This window comes from Eubalaena glacialis, chromosome 17 (genome assembly GCF_028564815.1).
Source record: "Eubalaena glacialis isolate mEubGla1 chromosome 17, mEubGla1.1.hap2.+ XY, whole genome shotgun sequence".
Lineage (NCBI taxonomy): Eukaryota > Metazoa > Chordata > Mammalia > Artiodactyla > Balaenidae > Eubalaena > Eubalaena glacialis.
This window is the reverse complement of record NC_083732.1, coordinates 86,204,931-86,219,420: the sequence shown is the minus strand read 5'-3', so window position 1 is coordinate 86,219,420 and position 14,490 is coordinate 86,204,931. Positions and strand designations below refer to the sequence as shown.

At 47.9% G+C, this 14,490-nt stretch overlaps 2 protein-coding genes across 5 annotated transcripts in view; one reads left to right on the top strand and one right to left on the bottom strand.

The window, feature by feature from the left end:
* TRAPPC9 (trafficking protein particle complex subunit 9) overlaps positions 1-14,490 on the top strand; it is a 535,221-nt gene that overhangs the window by 61,152 nt on the left and 459,579 nt on the right. For all 4 annotated transcript variants that reach the window (XR_009697631.1, XM_061171479.1, XM_061171478.1 and 1 more), the window contains one exon: positions 7,333-7,476. Coding sequence is in view for 3 of the 4 variants with exons in the window: in XM_061171479.1 (XP_061027462.1) it covers positions 7,333-7,476 (144 nt within the window). In the remaining variant the exon portion in view is untranslated. The remainder of the gene's footprint in view (positions 1-7,332; positions 7,477-14,490) is intronic.
* Positions 10,140-10,394, bottom strand: LOC133077344 (protein CEBPZOS-like). Its single transcript, XM_061172081.1, has one exon. The coding sequence runs from the start codon at positions 10,380-10,382 to the stop codon at positions 10,140-10,142; it is 243 nt and encodes an 80-aa protein (XP_061028064.1). The 5' UTR covers positions 10,383-10,394.

Here is a 14,490-nt window from a genome sequence, read left to right as displayed (position 1 = left end):
TTTCTGTCAGGGGGCCAGGGAGTAAACATTTCAGGCTCTGGGAGCCCTCTGGCCTCTGTTGCAGCTCCTCGGCTCTGCTGCTGAGGTGTGAAAACAGCCAGGGATGAAATGTCCGCCGACAAATCTTTACTTACGGCACGGGTGGGGCCGGGTTCGGTGTGCGGACTGTAGTTTGCCATAGCCCTGGCTCAGAGCACAGCAATATCTAAGATCACTTTGGGGGGCCCAAATTACTTAAAAAATTTTGTCCAAAGTGTTTTCCAAAATCATTTAAAAGGTGGGACCTGGGGTTTGGAAGAGCAGAGGGAGACTGAGTGAGCAGCGTGGCAGGTGGCCTTTGAGGAGTGGAGGGAAGCTGGGACAGGACACAGTCCTTCATCAGCCCCCGCCTCCTGTGGAGGCCAGAGACCTGCTGCTGGGGGCTTGTCATGTGAGCACACGTGCTCAGGAGGTGTTGATAGGAACCGGGCAGCCTGGATTTTGGGCTTTAGATGTCCTGCCTCTGTGCAGCCACAGGGGGAAGATTGGTGGGCCCAGTGCTGATCGGGGCAGTCTGCATACTTCTCCTGTTTATGCAGTGTTCCCTTTCTAAAGCCATCTCACATAATAGAGCCTGGTCACATGACCTTGCCTGATCTCCCTCATCCTGTACCCTTGCTGTTGATTTTTTTAAAAAGTTAAACAAGGGGCTTGACGTTTGTCACTGCTGGATAGCATCGGTGATGGGGCTCGTACTGTTGATGGAGTGATTTTGAACCTGAACTCTGTCGCTGCCTTCTGTCCCAGCCATTGGTGATGGTATTAAGTGCAAGGGGTCAAGGGTAGAACTGGGGACCCTCTCTAGGAGGTCTTGCTATTAGCAGACGTTTCTTGGTTCTTGCTTTGTGCTGGACACCGTGCCACATGTTGAGGGTAGATGCATGGACACTCAGCCACGTCTGAATTCATTCAGTGGCACTTTCTTCCAGATCTTTCACCATCTCACCCAAACAGAGATCACGACAAATTTTTTTCATCTGCCATGTCATCTGCTCTTCCTTTCTCTAATTCCTTTTTCCTCTGTGTTCCCCCAAGAGATGGGATGGAATGTAAGGTTTGCTGAGCGCTTGTTTCACGACTGGCCCTTTTGGGTAGACTGTGAGTTCTGGGTAAATTAGTACTGGTGGTCCTGTGATTTCAGCCCCAGTGTCTCTCTGCTGCAGATAAGAACCTCAGGGCAGTGGCAGTCAGCTGCTTCCCAGAGACCGTTTTAATTTCTTCCTGGCCTCTCTTGTGGGCCTCTAACTGGCCTCTAAGGGCTGCTTCTACTCTCTCTGGACGGCTTTGCCCCAGCTGTGGTCACAGGACTGTCCTTAGTGTCCTGAAATACCGAGACCATGTGGTGTTTAACTAAAAGTCATCTTGGAGCCTGAGGACTAAAGGGACTCACAGCCAGAAATGAGAACCTTCTGGTGGGACCCGTCCCTGCAGATGGGATCCCTTGGCTGGCCTTCTGCGTGAGCTCTTTGCCCTGGGCTCCCAGCCTGTCACCTCTTGTGGGGGGGGTGGGGGGTGGGAGAGGGTGCGTGCAGTGAGGCCCGAGCATATTTGTTTGCAAAAGTCTCACATGATTCTGAGAAGACTGATCTAGCTCCTGCCCTCTCTTTACAGACGGGAAGTTGGGATCCAGAGGGGAGGGTGCACTCCACTTGGTGGTGTTTCTGCTGGGAGCTCTCACTGCTAATGGAGTCAGGAAGGGGAACCTGAGAGGGAGGCTGTAGGTCCAGGTGACCCTGGAGGGCAGAGGACAGTTAGGGAAAGAGAGGACAGGTGTGATGCGTGATTCGGGAGGTGCTGGATTCGGGGCGCCAAGGTCAGGCCGAGCCAGGATGAGGGATTCGGGATGCAGGTCACATTTGCCATTGCCCTTGCGTCTGGTGTTGCACAGGGAGCTCTCCCGGGACACAGCCAAGTGAGGAAAGCAGTGAAGAGACCACGGGGCTTGCAGGGGAGCTTGGCTCCCGGATCCTCACTGGTCTGCGTTTACTTTGCTCGTCTCCACGGAGTGAGCGGCCGCGTTCCGGGGAGGCCCTTTCTGAATTCTCGGGCTCTGTGGCTGCTCCACAGTCTAGCTGTGAGCACCCTTGCGCTTCTTGGAGGAGAGGGCAGAGAGTGCAAACCGGACAGCACTCTCAGGGCTGTGCTGCGTGCCCGGGGTTTGCTCTCAGGGTGGAGGTGCCGGGAGCTGAAAGGCTCTTCTGACACAGCTGGCGGCTTCCCTTCTCAGCTTCACTCAGCGCTTAATGGCGGAAGATTAACAGCAACAGCAAAGGAGCCCCTGGGTGGCGCTGGCGTGGCAGGGTGTCTACGTGTGTCCACACGCGAGTCACGGGAAGTGGTTCCACCAGTACGCCCGTTTACCTAGGAGCTTGGACGGTGCTTATTCTTCTAAATGGAAATCATGTGATAATGGATTTTATCACATTCCTCCTACCACCACACTTTCCCCTGTGTGATCTTATTATTATTATCTTTTAAGTAGACTTCATTAGAGCAGTTTTAGGTTCACAGCAAAATTGAGCATAGGTATTTACCGCATACCCCCATCCCCCTGCCCACCCCCAGCCTCCTCCTCATCAACATCCCCGCCGGGGTGGTGCCTTTGTTACAATGGATGAATCTACACTGACACATCATCACCCAGAATCCATAGTTTACGTTAGGATTTATTCTTGGCAGTGTCCATTCTGTGTTGTTGGGTTTTTTTTTGCCATTACCACACTGTCTTGATTTTTGTAGCTTTACAGTACATTTTGAAGTCAGGGGTGTCTTTATTTCTTTAAAAAGTTGTCCTTATATTTCCCAGTATTTTAAGTGACAAATATAGAGCAACCTCCTCGCCCGGTAGGGTCAGTGCCTGGGAGGGTTGCCCGCACAAGGGCGCTGCCCTGGGTGCTGGGTGTGGGCGAGGCCCGGAACCCAGAACCTGCTGCTCAGGCCCAGCTGTGCCCCTGGCCCAGGGCTGGAGGGTCAGGTGATGGAGCACCTCGTCTGCTTCACACGGTCTTTCTTCCAGCACACCTTGCACTTGCACTTGCCTTATGCTGCTTGTGGCCTCAGGGAGAACGGTTTCATACGTGTACCGTCATTTCTCACGGCTTGGTGAGTGGGTGCAGTGGGCCCTGTACCGCACTTGAGGGAACAGAGAACCTCCTTGGGGAGGTTAAATGCTATTCCTCAGGTCGAACAGCTAGTGAGAGGGTGACACCATTACCGACTGGCTGCGTGGCCCCCGTCAAGTCCTCTGTCCCTCATCTGTACAGGGAGGCTGCTTTTAATGTTTCACGGGAAGGTTGTTACAAGGACTGAGTGAGTCAGGCCCTAGAATGTGCTAGGACAGTGCTCAGCAGATACTGTCAGGTGAGGTCAAATTCCATCTGTCCCTCTGAGGCCACGTGGAGGCTGGAATAAAGTGCCCTGAGGGCCAGTACTTCAGGCCTGGCTCCATCGGGAAGGAGTGCGTGCTGGTGGGGTGGCCCCCTGCCTTGGCCCTGGTAGCAGTGGTTGAAGTTAAGGGCAAAATAGCTGGACAAGCCCTAGAAGCTTTCGGGGTTTACATTGGAAAGGCTGAGAGTTGCTGGTGTGAGAGACGAGATGAGACCTCCAGGCCTGTGGAGTGGACAGTTGAGCATGCAGGCTCCGTTAGGCCATATTCGGGACAAATTTTGTGGGGCAAGTTAGTGTCTGGGAAGGGGGTTTTTCGAGCGGTTACACTGTTGCTCTGCAGAGAGATGGGAAGGGGGATTGAGTTTCCATGTGCTTGGGACCGGGATCCCTGTTAGTGTGCTTCTGAGAGACTTCTGGAAAGATCGCAGTTGCCTTCCAGTGACCCCTTTTGTATCCCTCGAACATAACTGCAGGCTGGCTCCAGAGTAAATGCAAGCCTCCTGGGCTTTACGCAGTTACACTGGGCTGGCCTCAGCCTTTTCTTTCCGTGCTGGGCCAGTTGTACACGCCATCCAGGTGTCCACTGCCGGGTCTCCTCCCGGCTCTTGCGTCCTCAGGAATGCTCTTCCCTGCCCTTCACCGCTGCACCCCAGGCATCCTTCAGGTCTCCGCTGAGTGTCAGCTCTTCAAGAGGTCCCCCGTCGTCTCTCCACCTAAATGCAGTCCTTTTATTTCTCTCTTTCACGTACTCCTTTCTAAACAGCATATCCCATAATTTGTAAGTACATTAAAAAAACTGGGCAGTGATTTAGCTTCCCCCCCCCCCCACCAGGCTGTATGCCCCGTGAGAACAGAGACCCTGCCTCTCCCTGTGTCCCCTTGCTGGCACACAGCAGGCGTGCCTGTAAATATGTGTAACGTGTGCCCAAACCTGATGAGCAGCTACATGACATGTGCTCATTGCCATTTATTGAACAGAGTTTGTTTCTTGATCTTAATTTTTAAATCACATGGATGAAACATGTTTCTTTTGAAAAATGAAACAGATAAGCACACCTCCATGTGATTTGATACTTTTTACTTAGCCTTCTGTTTCGGGAGGGGACATTCACCGTCATTTTGTGAAAGAGGTGGGGAGGTAAGGTAAGAGATCAAATAAGGTAAAAATGATAAATGTCAGCTGGCTGTATTTTTAATAAGAAATAAAAGTTACTTTAAACCCCATCTCCACTGTTGCTCTGGACTACTTTAAACATTTCTCAGAGAATTAAATGGAATTCTACTAAATCCCTGTACCTGTGAATGAAAGGGAAATTGTCTGTATTCTCAGGACCTGATATTTCTATCTGTTTCTGGAAATGAACATTTTCCCTAGCTGGTTATGGAAAGTCGAGGTAGGAACACAGAAGTATACTGTGTGTGTATTTGCCAGCTTAACGGGCTACTTATTATCACTTTAATCTTACTTGTGTTCCTATATATGAAGATTTTTTGATCATACCTTTTGCTTAGTCTTTTCCTGAACGAGAGATTAAATTTTCGCCAGCAACTCTTATGAAAGAGAGAGGCAAGGCACATGAGTTTGCTAAAAGGCAGTAGTTGATGTAATAAACCCTCACATTGCTGAACTTTTTGAATACAGGAGTGTTGAAAATTTTATCACTGGCTCATATACTGCAAATCTGTCTTAAGAATAAAAAGATTCAGATTTTATAGGAGGAGCAGTTTGAATCGCATAGAAATTATGATTTGTACACTATTTGGTGTTAAGAAAATTTATACTCAGTCTTACCGTAATTGCCTGTGGTAGGAACTGGATCCTTATCTATTAAAAAAAAATCTGCAGAGTGATATATGCCCCATTCTTGGTATGGTGGGGTGGAGATTAGTTAGGTCAGGTCATTTAGAATTCTGGGCTAGGTTAGTCATGACATTGATTTCAGCCTTGTCATCCTTTTCAGAATCTCTTATTTTGTTTTGGCCTTTGGTCTTTTGACAACGTGGAAATACTGCAGGGACTTGTCCTTCCCTCCTCTCCTGTCATTTTATTTTATTTTATTTATTTATTTTTTTTAAAGATTTTTAAAAAAATTATTTATTTATTTATTTATGGCTGTGTTGGGTCTTCGTTTCTGCGCGAGGGCTTTCTCCAATTGCGGCAAGCGGGGGCCACTCCTCATCGCGGTGCACGAGCCTCTCACCATCGCGGCCTCTCTTGTTGCAGAGCACAGGCTCCAGACGCGCAGGCTCAGTAGTTGTGGCTCACAGGCCTAGTTGCTCCGCGGCATGTGGGATCCTCCCAGACGAGGGCTCGAACCCGTGTCCCCTGCATTGGCAGGCAGACTCTGAACCACTGCGCCACCAGGGAAGCCCTCTCCTGTCATTTTATGAAAAGATTTCTGTAAGATAAAACTAGTAGGATATCAAGGTTTTTGTGTGTGGGTAAGTTTGGTCAGCTCGAAGAATTTCAATTCACAATTATTAGTAATTGTTATTGTTAACAGTTTAAAAATTATTATGAAATAATTTAAGTATACACAAATCAGAGAGAATAGTACAGTAGCCCATCACCCAGATTAAGTAATTAATACGATTTTGCCATATCTGGCTTTATTCAGACCTTTCTTTTTCTTTTATTTGTTCTTTGTTGAAATATTTTACAGCAAATCCCAGAAATCATGTCATTTTACCCTATATACTTAAGTAGGCATGTCTGAAAAATAGGGGCTTTTTCTTTCATCAGGCTTTCAACTTGACCCACGAGCCTGTTAAGGACCAGCTGTGTATCAGGCATCTTACTAGGCAGTAAGGATATTTGGGTGAATAAGACACCATCCTGGCTCCCAAGGAAATTAAGGACTGATGGAAGAAACAAAGACACTAGCTTACAGGTGCCTCACTGTATGTGCCCGATAACGCCTATGGGACAAGATTTGTGCAGGATTCAGAGGAAATTCACAAAAGGGACTGGCCAGCCTTCTAGGGTGGGCAGTGAGGGAGATGGTCAGTAGGCCTATGAGAGGAGGAATCCTTTGGTCAGAGTCTTAAATCCTTTCCCCCAACCTTTCTACCAACCCCCCAGGGCCCCTGGGCACACAGCGCTGGGTGGTAACTGTTTTTGAGCCCTATTTCCACATCTTCATTAAGAATTTTAAGGTGGAAAATATTTAAAAGCAGTAACTGTTGCCAAAAGGGACTTGGAATAAATAACTCTAAAATCCTGTGATCTTAGAAAAATACTTTTCGATGGCTGTGCAACCGATTTCTTCCACCTCTAATTTCAAACACGCTAAGTTATGTTGGAGGGAGCAGCCACAGTTTTGTTGGTAACCTTTTTTCTAATTTAGCTTTCTGCTTTTCTGTTCTTATACTTTAGAGAAATGCTGTGCTTTTTAATTTTATGGCCTTGGTTGTTGATAATGAAGGCTCATCAGATATCAGTATTTTCTTGAAAAAAAAAGTATGCTGTAACTCAAATACATGCCATTGAAAACATAATCTTTTGTCATAACCTTATTATAAGTATTTCAAAGTGGGTTATTTTAAAAATTGTGTCTTTGCAGAAGAGAGAAAATATTGGGTTGGCCAAAAAGTTCGTTTGGGTTTTTCTCTAACATCTTGTGGAAAAACCCGAATGAACTTTTTGGCCAACCCCATATAATATAAAGCATTTTTTAAAAACAAAAAAAACAAAAAAACATGTGAACAAGCGTATCATGTGAGTGTTCTTCTCCAGGATAAACACAGGGGAAATGCTTTGGTTGCCCTTTGCACGTGGTGGTTGAGGCATTATCTTGAAATCACGAGTTTTACACATTAGACATGGCTCCAGAGGGCTCATGTGTTGGCCCTGCTGCCACTGCGCCCCTGAAGCCCTGCTCTGATGTTCTGTGTCTTCTGTCGCAGGCACGCACCGAGGCTGGGCTGCCGTCCAGATGCGTCTGCTTCACGAGTTGGTCTACGCGTCCCGGAGGATGGGGAACCCTGCTCTCTCTGTCAGGCACTTGTCCTTCCTGCTACAGACCATGCTGGATTTCTTGTCAGATCAAGGTGAGTGGATTCAAACTCCAGTTTTCTCCCAGGAAAGATGAATGAGTGCACTCTTGGTGCTGGCCCCCATCCACACCGGCCCAGGATCGGGTGGGTGGTGCCCCCGGCGCCCCATCCTCCATGCCCTCACCTCCCTGGGCCCCTCACTATTACTGGCCCTTCTCGCTGCTCTCAGCCTCCGGCATGGGCTCCCCTTGCCTTTGCTTACGTTTTATAAAATGTAAGTGTCAAAGTGTAACATTTATATGCAGAAGTGCACGATTCACAAGAACACTGCTCAGTGAGTTTTCACAAAGTGACCACGTGGTACCCGGCACCCAGGTCGGACACAAGACCAGAACCCCAAACACCTTTGTGCCCCTTTTGGTCACTGCTCCCCTCGTGGGCAGCATCCGTCTTGACTTTCTGAGGGATCGTGCATATCTTTGCCCACACGTCAGGGCAACTTTCTTCTAGGTCCTTGCCTCTGTCACCTTCTCTTCTCACACAGTTCCTGGGTGTCACGTGTTTTTTGGGTTTCAGTCACAATCCGTTTATCTCCAGACCAGGCCCCACCCCGAGCCCCAGGTGTTCTCCTGCTGCCTGGGTGCCGCACAGGCCCTTGGGAATCAGCCCTCCGCTGCCCCTGTCCCAGCGCCCTGTCTGCCTGTCCATCCCGCCGGGTTAGCATGTGCTGTGAGTCCCCTGGGAAGCACTCTTGGATGTGACGCATGTGCGGGGCATTTATTAGAAGTGCTCTTGGGATCGACACCCACTGAGGGGAAGAGGAGGAGGCAGGTCTGGTTGGGCAGAGGGAAGCTGGGCCTCGGTGCAGAATCTGCAGGGGCCTGGGCGGCCCCCGGGAGCCCTGGGCTGGGGTGACCCTGGAGCCGTCCTGCATCATCCCGCAGGCCGGCCTTCTGCCCCCTCACCGAAAGGTCGTACAGGTTCTCTTGGCGAGGTCCCTATCTCCTGTGGAGGGCACTGTCTGGAGAGGACGCTGCCCAGAGCCTTGGGGATGAGGCCTCAGCGGGGCCTCTGGCACTGGGATGGCCGCGCTGTGTGGTGAGGAGCTGGGTCTCTGTAATCACACACCCAGGGGCTGATGCAGCTGCTCCCAGGGAGGGGAGCACATCCCTTCCCTGAGCCGCTTCCACCTCCCCCTGCCTCACCTGCCTCGTCCTGGACTTTTTTCTCACAGATACACATCTTCTTCCCGCAGAGGGCCTTTGCTCTCACCCCTTGCCTGCACCTTGTCAGCCAACTCCCCTGGGTCTGCACTTCCTCTAGGCTGCCTTTCACAAGTCCCAGGGGACCCGTCCTCCTGCTGTTCGGTCTCTCCCCTCACGCACTTCTCACGTTGCACTGACAGAGCCGGTGTGTGTTTAGTCGGCCTGTTTTCCCTGCAGAAGCCCCAGGAGAGAAGGAACTTGGTGGTTATTTAAGGTCATATTAATTAGTGATCTGAAGACACTGGGTCTAGAAGGAGAGAAACTTGGGATATTTGACCCTGTTGAACAAACCGCTGCCTCATAAGGGCCTGTGTGTAATGGTATTTGGTTAATTGGAGTCTTCTGAGAAGAGGACTGAAGTCAGGAGGACCAAGGGTTGCTTCCACTCACCCCAACCTCTAATTACCATAACCTCAGATCAGTAATTAAATTCTTCCTGGGCCTTCATTTTCTCATTTGTACAACTAGGATATTACAGATTGTGTGGTAGTTTGTTATTATTTTAATGATAGTATTTTAATTGATTGGGTGACCTTTCTCCTGGAGAGCTCATGGTACCATTCACAGAGTTGATAATTAACATTTCTAAATATCACCGCATTGAAATGAAATACGGAAGAGAGGAGTAGCCTTCTCCTTGCACGGGAACCCGTCTGGGTGTTTGCAGATGGAGGTGGCACAGTCTGGGGGTTCTTGCCTGCCCCTCCTCCTTGGTCCCCCCACCCCCACCCCTGGTGTGTGCCAGTGCGTGGGAACTCACAAGATGGGTTCTGGGGCCAGCTGTTTTTTGGTTTTTTTTTTATGACGAATTTTATTCCAAAGTGGCTCTAGTAGTACCAGAGACATTGATGTAGAGTTTGAATATTGTTTCAGGTAAAGTGAAAATGGATAAAAGCAGTATTTCTAGTTAATATATTTTTAGATAATGGGATTTTAAATGTGTGAGTTAAAAATGTAATAAATATTAATGAACTTATTTACAAAACAGAAACAGACTCATAGACAATAGAAAACTAACCAACGGTTACCAAAAGGGAAAGGAGAGGGGAATAAATTAGATAGACAACAATGTCCCACTGTATAGCACAGGGCACTATATACTCAATATCTTGTAATAAACTATAATGGAAAAGAAATGTAATAAATATTAAAAATAGGTGTTTTACTATTTTATCTATTTTGAAAGATTTATCTATTCAGAATTATAGGGGAGATTTTTTTTTTTTTAAAGGAGAACCACTTTATTTTGAGTAGTAAACAAAACTGCATTTATAACATAATAAACAAACCTTCCTTCAATTTCTTCACAGTTAGTCCAAAGAATAAAACCTCTGACTTAATTAGAATTTACATTTAACCTTAAATATTCTAAAATCCATCCATGTCAACTTTGGAATTTTAATCTTGCCTGATACTATGAAAGAGGGCAAACCTTGATTGATGGTCAAATTCCTAATGTTTGCTGTTCAGCCACTTTTCTTGATCTTGCTCTCTGATTCCGTACATTCCAGAGTGTTCAGTGGATTTGTAATAAACTTTCAAGATGAAGCGGAATTTCTTGCTCATTGTTTGCCTGAAATCTTGGCTTGCGTTCATCTTTTTAAACAAAAAATATGCTCCAAAAATGCCCACAAGTTCAGCTAGTAAAACTCCTTTAAAGATCTTCTTTGCCAGTGGATCCAGAGTACAGGCCATCCTGAGGCACGTACTCGCGGGGCTGCTGGGACCAACTGTTGACATGAAAAGAATAGGGTGTGGGGAGGATGCCACGGTTAAGCCTACAGAGGAGTCCATAGTAAATGATGGATATGGGAGCATCGTGGGGGAATTGACAGTTCTTTTCAGAGGTGGGAGAATGGTTTGGGTAATGTTCCATGAAGGAGGTGACCTTGACCTTGAAGAACAAATTGGTGTTTGCCAGACCAGACTGAGCAGGAGGAATAGCTTCAGGTAGGAGGACTTTCTCCAGTTGTGGTGGAGTTAAGAGGGTTTGGTTTATTTGGGGAATGTTAGATACAGTGATTTGTGTGATTCTGTTGTCTGGGATTTGGGGAAGGAAAGTAGACGATCAACAGTAGTACAATACAACCCTGCAATTCCACTCCTAGGTGTATACTCAAGAGGTTTGAAAACATACACCCACATAAAAACTTGTACGTGAGTGTTCCTAGTGGCATCACGCATAATAGCCAAAAAGTGAAAGCGGCATCCATCAATGTCCATTCACTGATGGATGGATAAAGAAAGTGTGGTGTGTCCACCTGGATTTCTCATTCTCTTCCTCTCCCTCATCCCTTCTTCCTTCCCACTTTTCTTCCTTCTTTTGGCTAACATTTGTTCATCCTTCACATCTCAGTGTAGATAACCACTTCTGTTGTTTTCTACAAAGCCTTTCTTGGTCCCTCAAGACTACCTTGTGTTCCTTTGGAACATTCCCGCTGGAGTATGTGCTTACCCATCGAGCACTTTCACCCACTGTATTTCGATCGCTCAGTTAATTGACAAGCTCCCCACTCAGGCTGCAAACTCTCTGAAGGTATCTGTCTGACTTGCTGTTTTTGTTGTCCCTGTCACCTAGTGGCTTGTACTGGCATCCACATATGGCTGAATGCATTAATAATAAATGCTTTTCCTTTTTTTAAAAGTAACTTTATTGAGATTTAGTTCGCAGACCACACAATTCACCTGTTTAAAATGTGCCCTTCAGTTTTTTAGTGTATTCACAGATATGTGCACCTGTTAACCACAGTCAATTTAAAACATTCATCACTTCAAAAAGAAACCCTATTAGTGGCTAGTTAAAGCCACTGTGGCTGGTTAGTGGCACACTTCAGTACTCACATCCTGTTGAATGCATTAATAATAAATACTCTCATTTGCGTTCTTTCTTTTTTTGGTTTATTTTCGCTGTTACTGGGAATGCTATGGTGAGCCTCTTCAGCGCTTTGGCTTTTTGAGCAGGAGGGAGATGTTTGTCAGGAGAGGGATTGCTGGGTCAGCCATTTTGAACACTTTTATTGCTGTTGAAACATATTGGAAATTGCCTTCTGAAAGGATTGTTCTAATTATATCTCAGGCAGCAGTGCTGCTAATTCAGTATGTAGAAAATGTTGCCTTATTGTTTTAATTTGTATTTTCTGGGTAAGTTGCAAGTTTGGATATTTGTTCTGTGTGCCTGTTTACTAATTGTATCTCTTTTATGTGAGACTCTTTTACAGTCTTCTGATTGTTTCCCTGTAGCTTGCCTCAATTTGTTTCTCATTTCTTGGGAGGCAGAGAGCATCAGGCCACTGTGCTGAGGTCTGTCAGGCTTTGAGATGCTAATGAAGTCCTTTGCCCAAAGTCTGTCTGTTACTATGAGAGATACTCACACTCTGAAATGTATCTTGTGCCCTAACATACCTGGGTGGTGTACAGCAGGTTTGAAAGAGTTAAGACACCTCCTGAAAGTGCTTCACTTGTTTTTGAGCTAAAGCTGAAAGTAGCAGGAAAACCTGTTTTAAACATTTTATGATAGATCTCTTTAGCGTAATACGAAACTTGAAACTGTTGCTGGAACTCTGAGAAACACATTTAACATTACAGAGGATTAGCTCCGACTAACAGTGTGAATTTAACAGAGAGTATGAAGCTCACTACATTTGACGCACATTGGCCATCCTTTGGTTTCCTGAATATGTCAGGATTTTTGCTTTTTGGTGTTTTCTTGCCTCAGGACATTGGCTACACTCTGGCCCGCCTTCTACGTGGCCAGCCTTCCCGCCTTCCATTCTGGGGTGGGTCTGTGCAGGTGGCCTCCCCATCCCCGCCTTCACAGCGTCTTCTGGTCGTGTCCTGACTTTTCTTCAGGGCGGGCAGTTTTTATGGCTGACCCTCCACTTCCTCTCTTGATAAATCCCCCTCTAGGAGAGTCGGGCCCCTCAGGGACAGCAAGGCTAAGTTACGGGACGAGGGGCCGAGCTGCCTGGGAAGAGAGGGGTTTCCTCTTTTTTGCTGGGAGAAGCGTGAAGCCCCAGGAACTGCTGGTGACCACCCTGGGTCGTGTGGAGAAGAGTCTGGGAGTGGAGCGGACTCTTCCTTGTGTGGTCTTCTCCGTCCCAGCAAGCACACCGTAGTCCAATCCCTAGAGCCCTAGGGCCTCCCTAACTAGAACGTGCTTTCTAAGAAAGCAGTGACTCTGCTTGGCTCACTGTACCTTTGTAGCATCTAAAATAGTTGTAGGTGTGCCGGAAATATTTGTGGAATGAGTGAGTGATGTGTGTGGCAGTGATCGGTGACCGCTCAGGAAGTACTCCGGGAGGGGAGTTGTGGAGGGGACGTTGGAGTGCAATGCTAGGACACTTGTTTTGAAGGTGCCTTTAAATAACATTTTACCATGGCATTTGTTCATATTTTAAAAGTGATATGGAATGGCTGATAGGAATTATGAGGTGATTGATCCCTCCTGCTCACCCACCCCCTCACTCCTTGTCAGAGCCTCTGGCCATATGATTTACTTGTATGGATTTAGGGTTAAGGAAAACCCAGAAGAGGGAAGAGATGGAGTCTCCCAGGGAGGGCTGAAAAAGCTTTCATCAGGAGGTAACAGGTGCTTGAGATGCGCCCTGGAGAATGAGCAGGTATTCAGCAGGTGTGTGGCGGACACAGGTGAGGGGGAGGTGAAGGGAAGGAGTTTTTAGGGAAAGGCTTGCATGAATGAAAGAGAAGGTGCCACTGTGCTTGGGCTGAGGGATGAGGCTCAGTCCAGACCTGGGTCTTCTGCTGCTTCGGGCGTGACAGTGCCTGCCAGGTAACGCATCTCATCCGTAAAGCGGGAATGGGCGCCCGGAGGACGGCGTCCTGGCGTTCCTCCCCGGCACCCCTGCGTTCCCGTGCTGCCCGGCTGCAGAAGGCCACAGCCGAGTGAGGCCCGTTGCAGGGGTGAACACCGAGGTCCTGCCCGGTGAAGCGGCCTGTCCCAGCCCCACAGCCAGTGGCAGAACAAGCCTGGACCCCTAGCCTCTCAGCTCCTAATATGGGGGAAGGGGAGCCACTTGCCCGGACCCCTCTTGACAGAGACGTTTTCGTTTAACTGCCAAATGACTGCCTGCTTCCACGTGGCCATTCGAGTTGCTGATGGCAGATCCATTTCAGCACAGTGCTACAGCCCCCTGGCCGTGGGACGGTGATATGTGTGTATTTCCTCAGAGGAAAAAACACTCACTGAGCTTGGAAACAGTTTCAAGGCAGCCTTTGGTGCACAGAGGACCTTGTTTATGGAAAAGGATGAAGTACTGCTTTGAAAACAATGACAAAGCTGTGAAAACTGCAGTTCAGTTAGGGTTCTAGATGCACGCATGCATACGTAGTACACACATACCATTAAACATAAATTGTCCTGACACTTGTTAAAATGGCAAGGAAGACTGTTCCAGACAGTTGCAGTAGGGTCAGCTCTATTGCAGTAGGGGAGAGAGACCGAGCTCCCTCCGAATACAAGGACAAGTGGGGATTCAGAGCCAACAGCAAAGGGAGGGGGGAGTGGACAGAAAATTACTCAGAGGAGACATTGGGCTGGGGGATTCTGGCACATTTGGCCTAACAGGATTCTCGCTGAAGGCAAGCCAAGGACTTAGACGTCAAGGGGGGGTGGTGTGAGGCACTTGATCAGATATTGAGGGTGATCGGATATCAAGGGTGGGGGGGGACTCTCGCTAACCTGATTAAGTGGGATCCTTGCTGCAGCTGGGCTAGGCGGGGCGAGGACAGGGCCTAGTCCGAAGTAGGGCACTGAGGAGCCTGCATCAAGGAGAGGTTCTCTGTC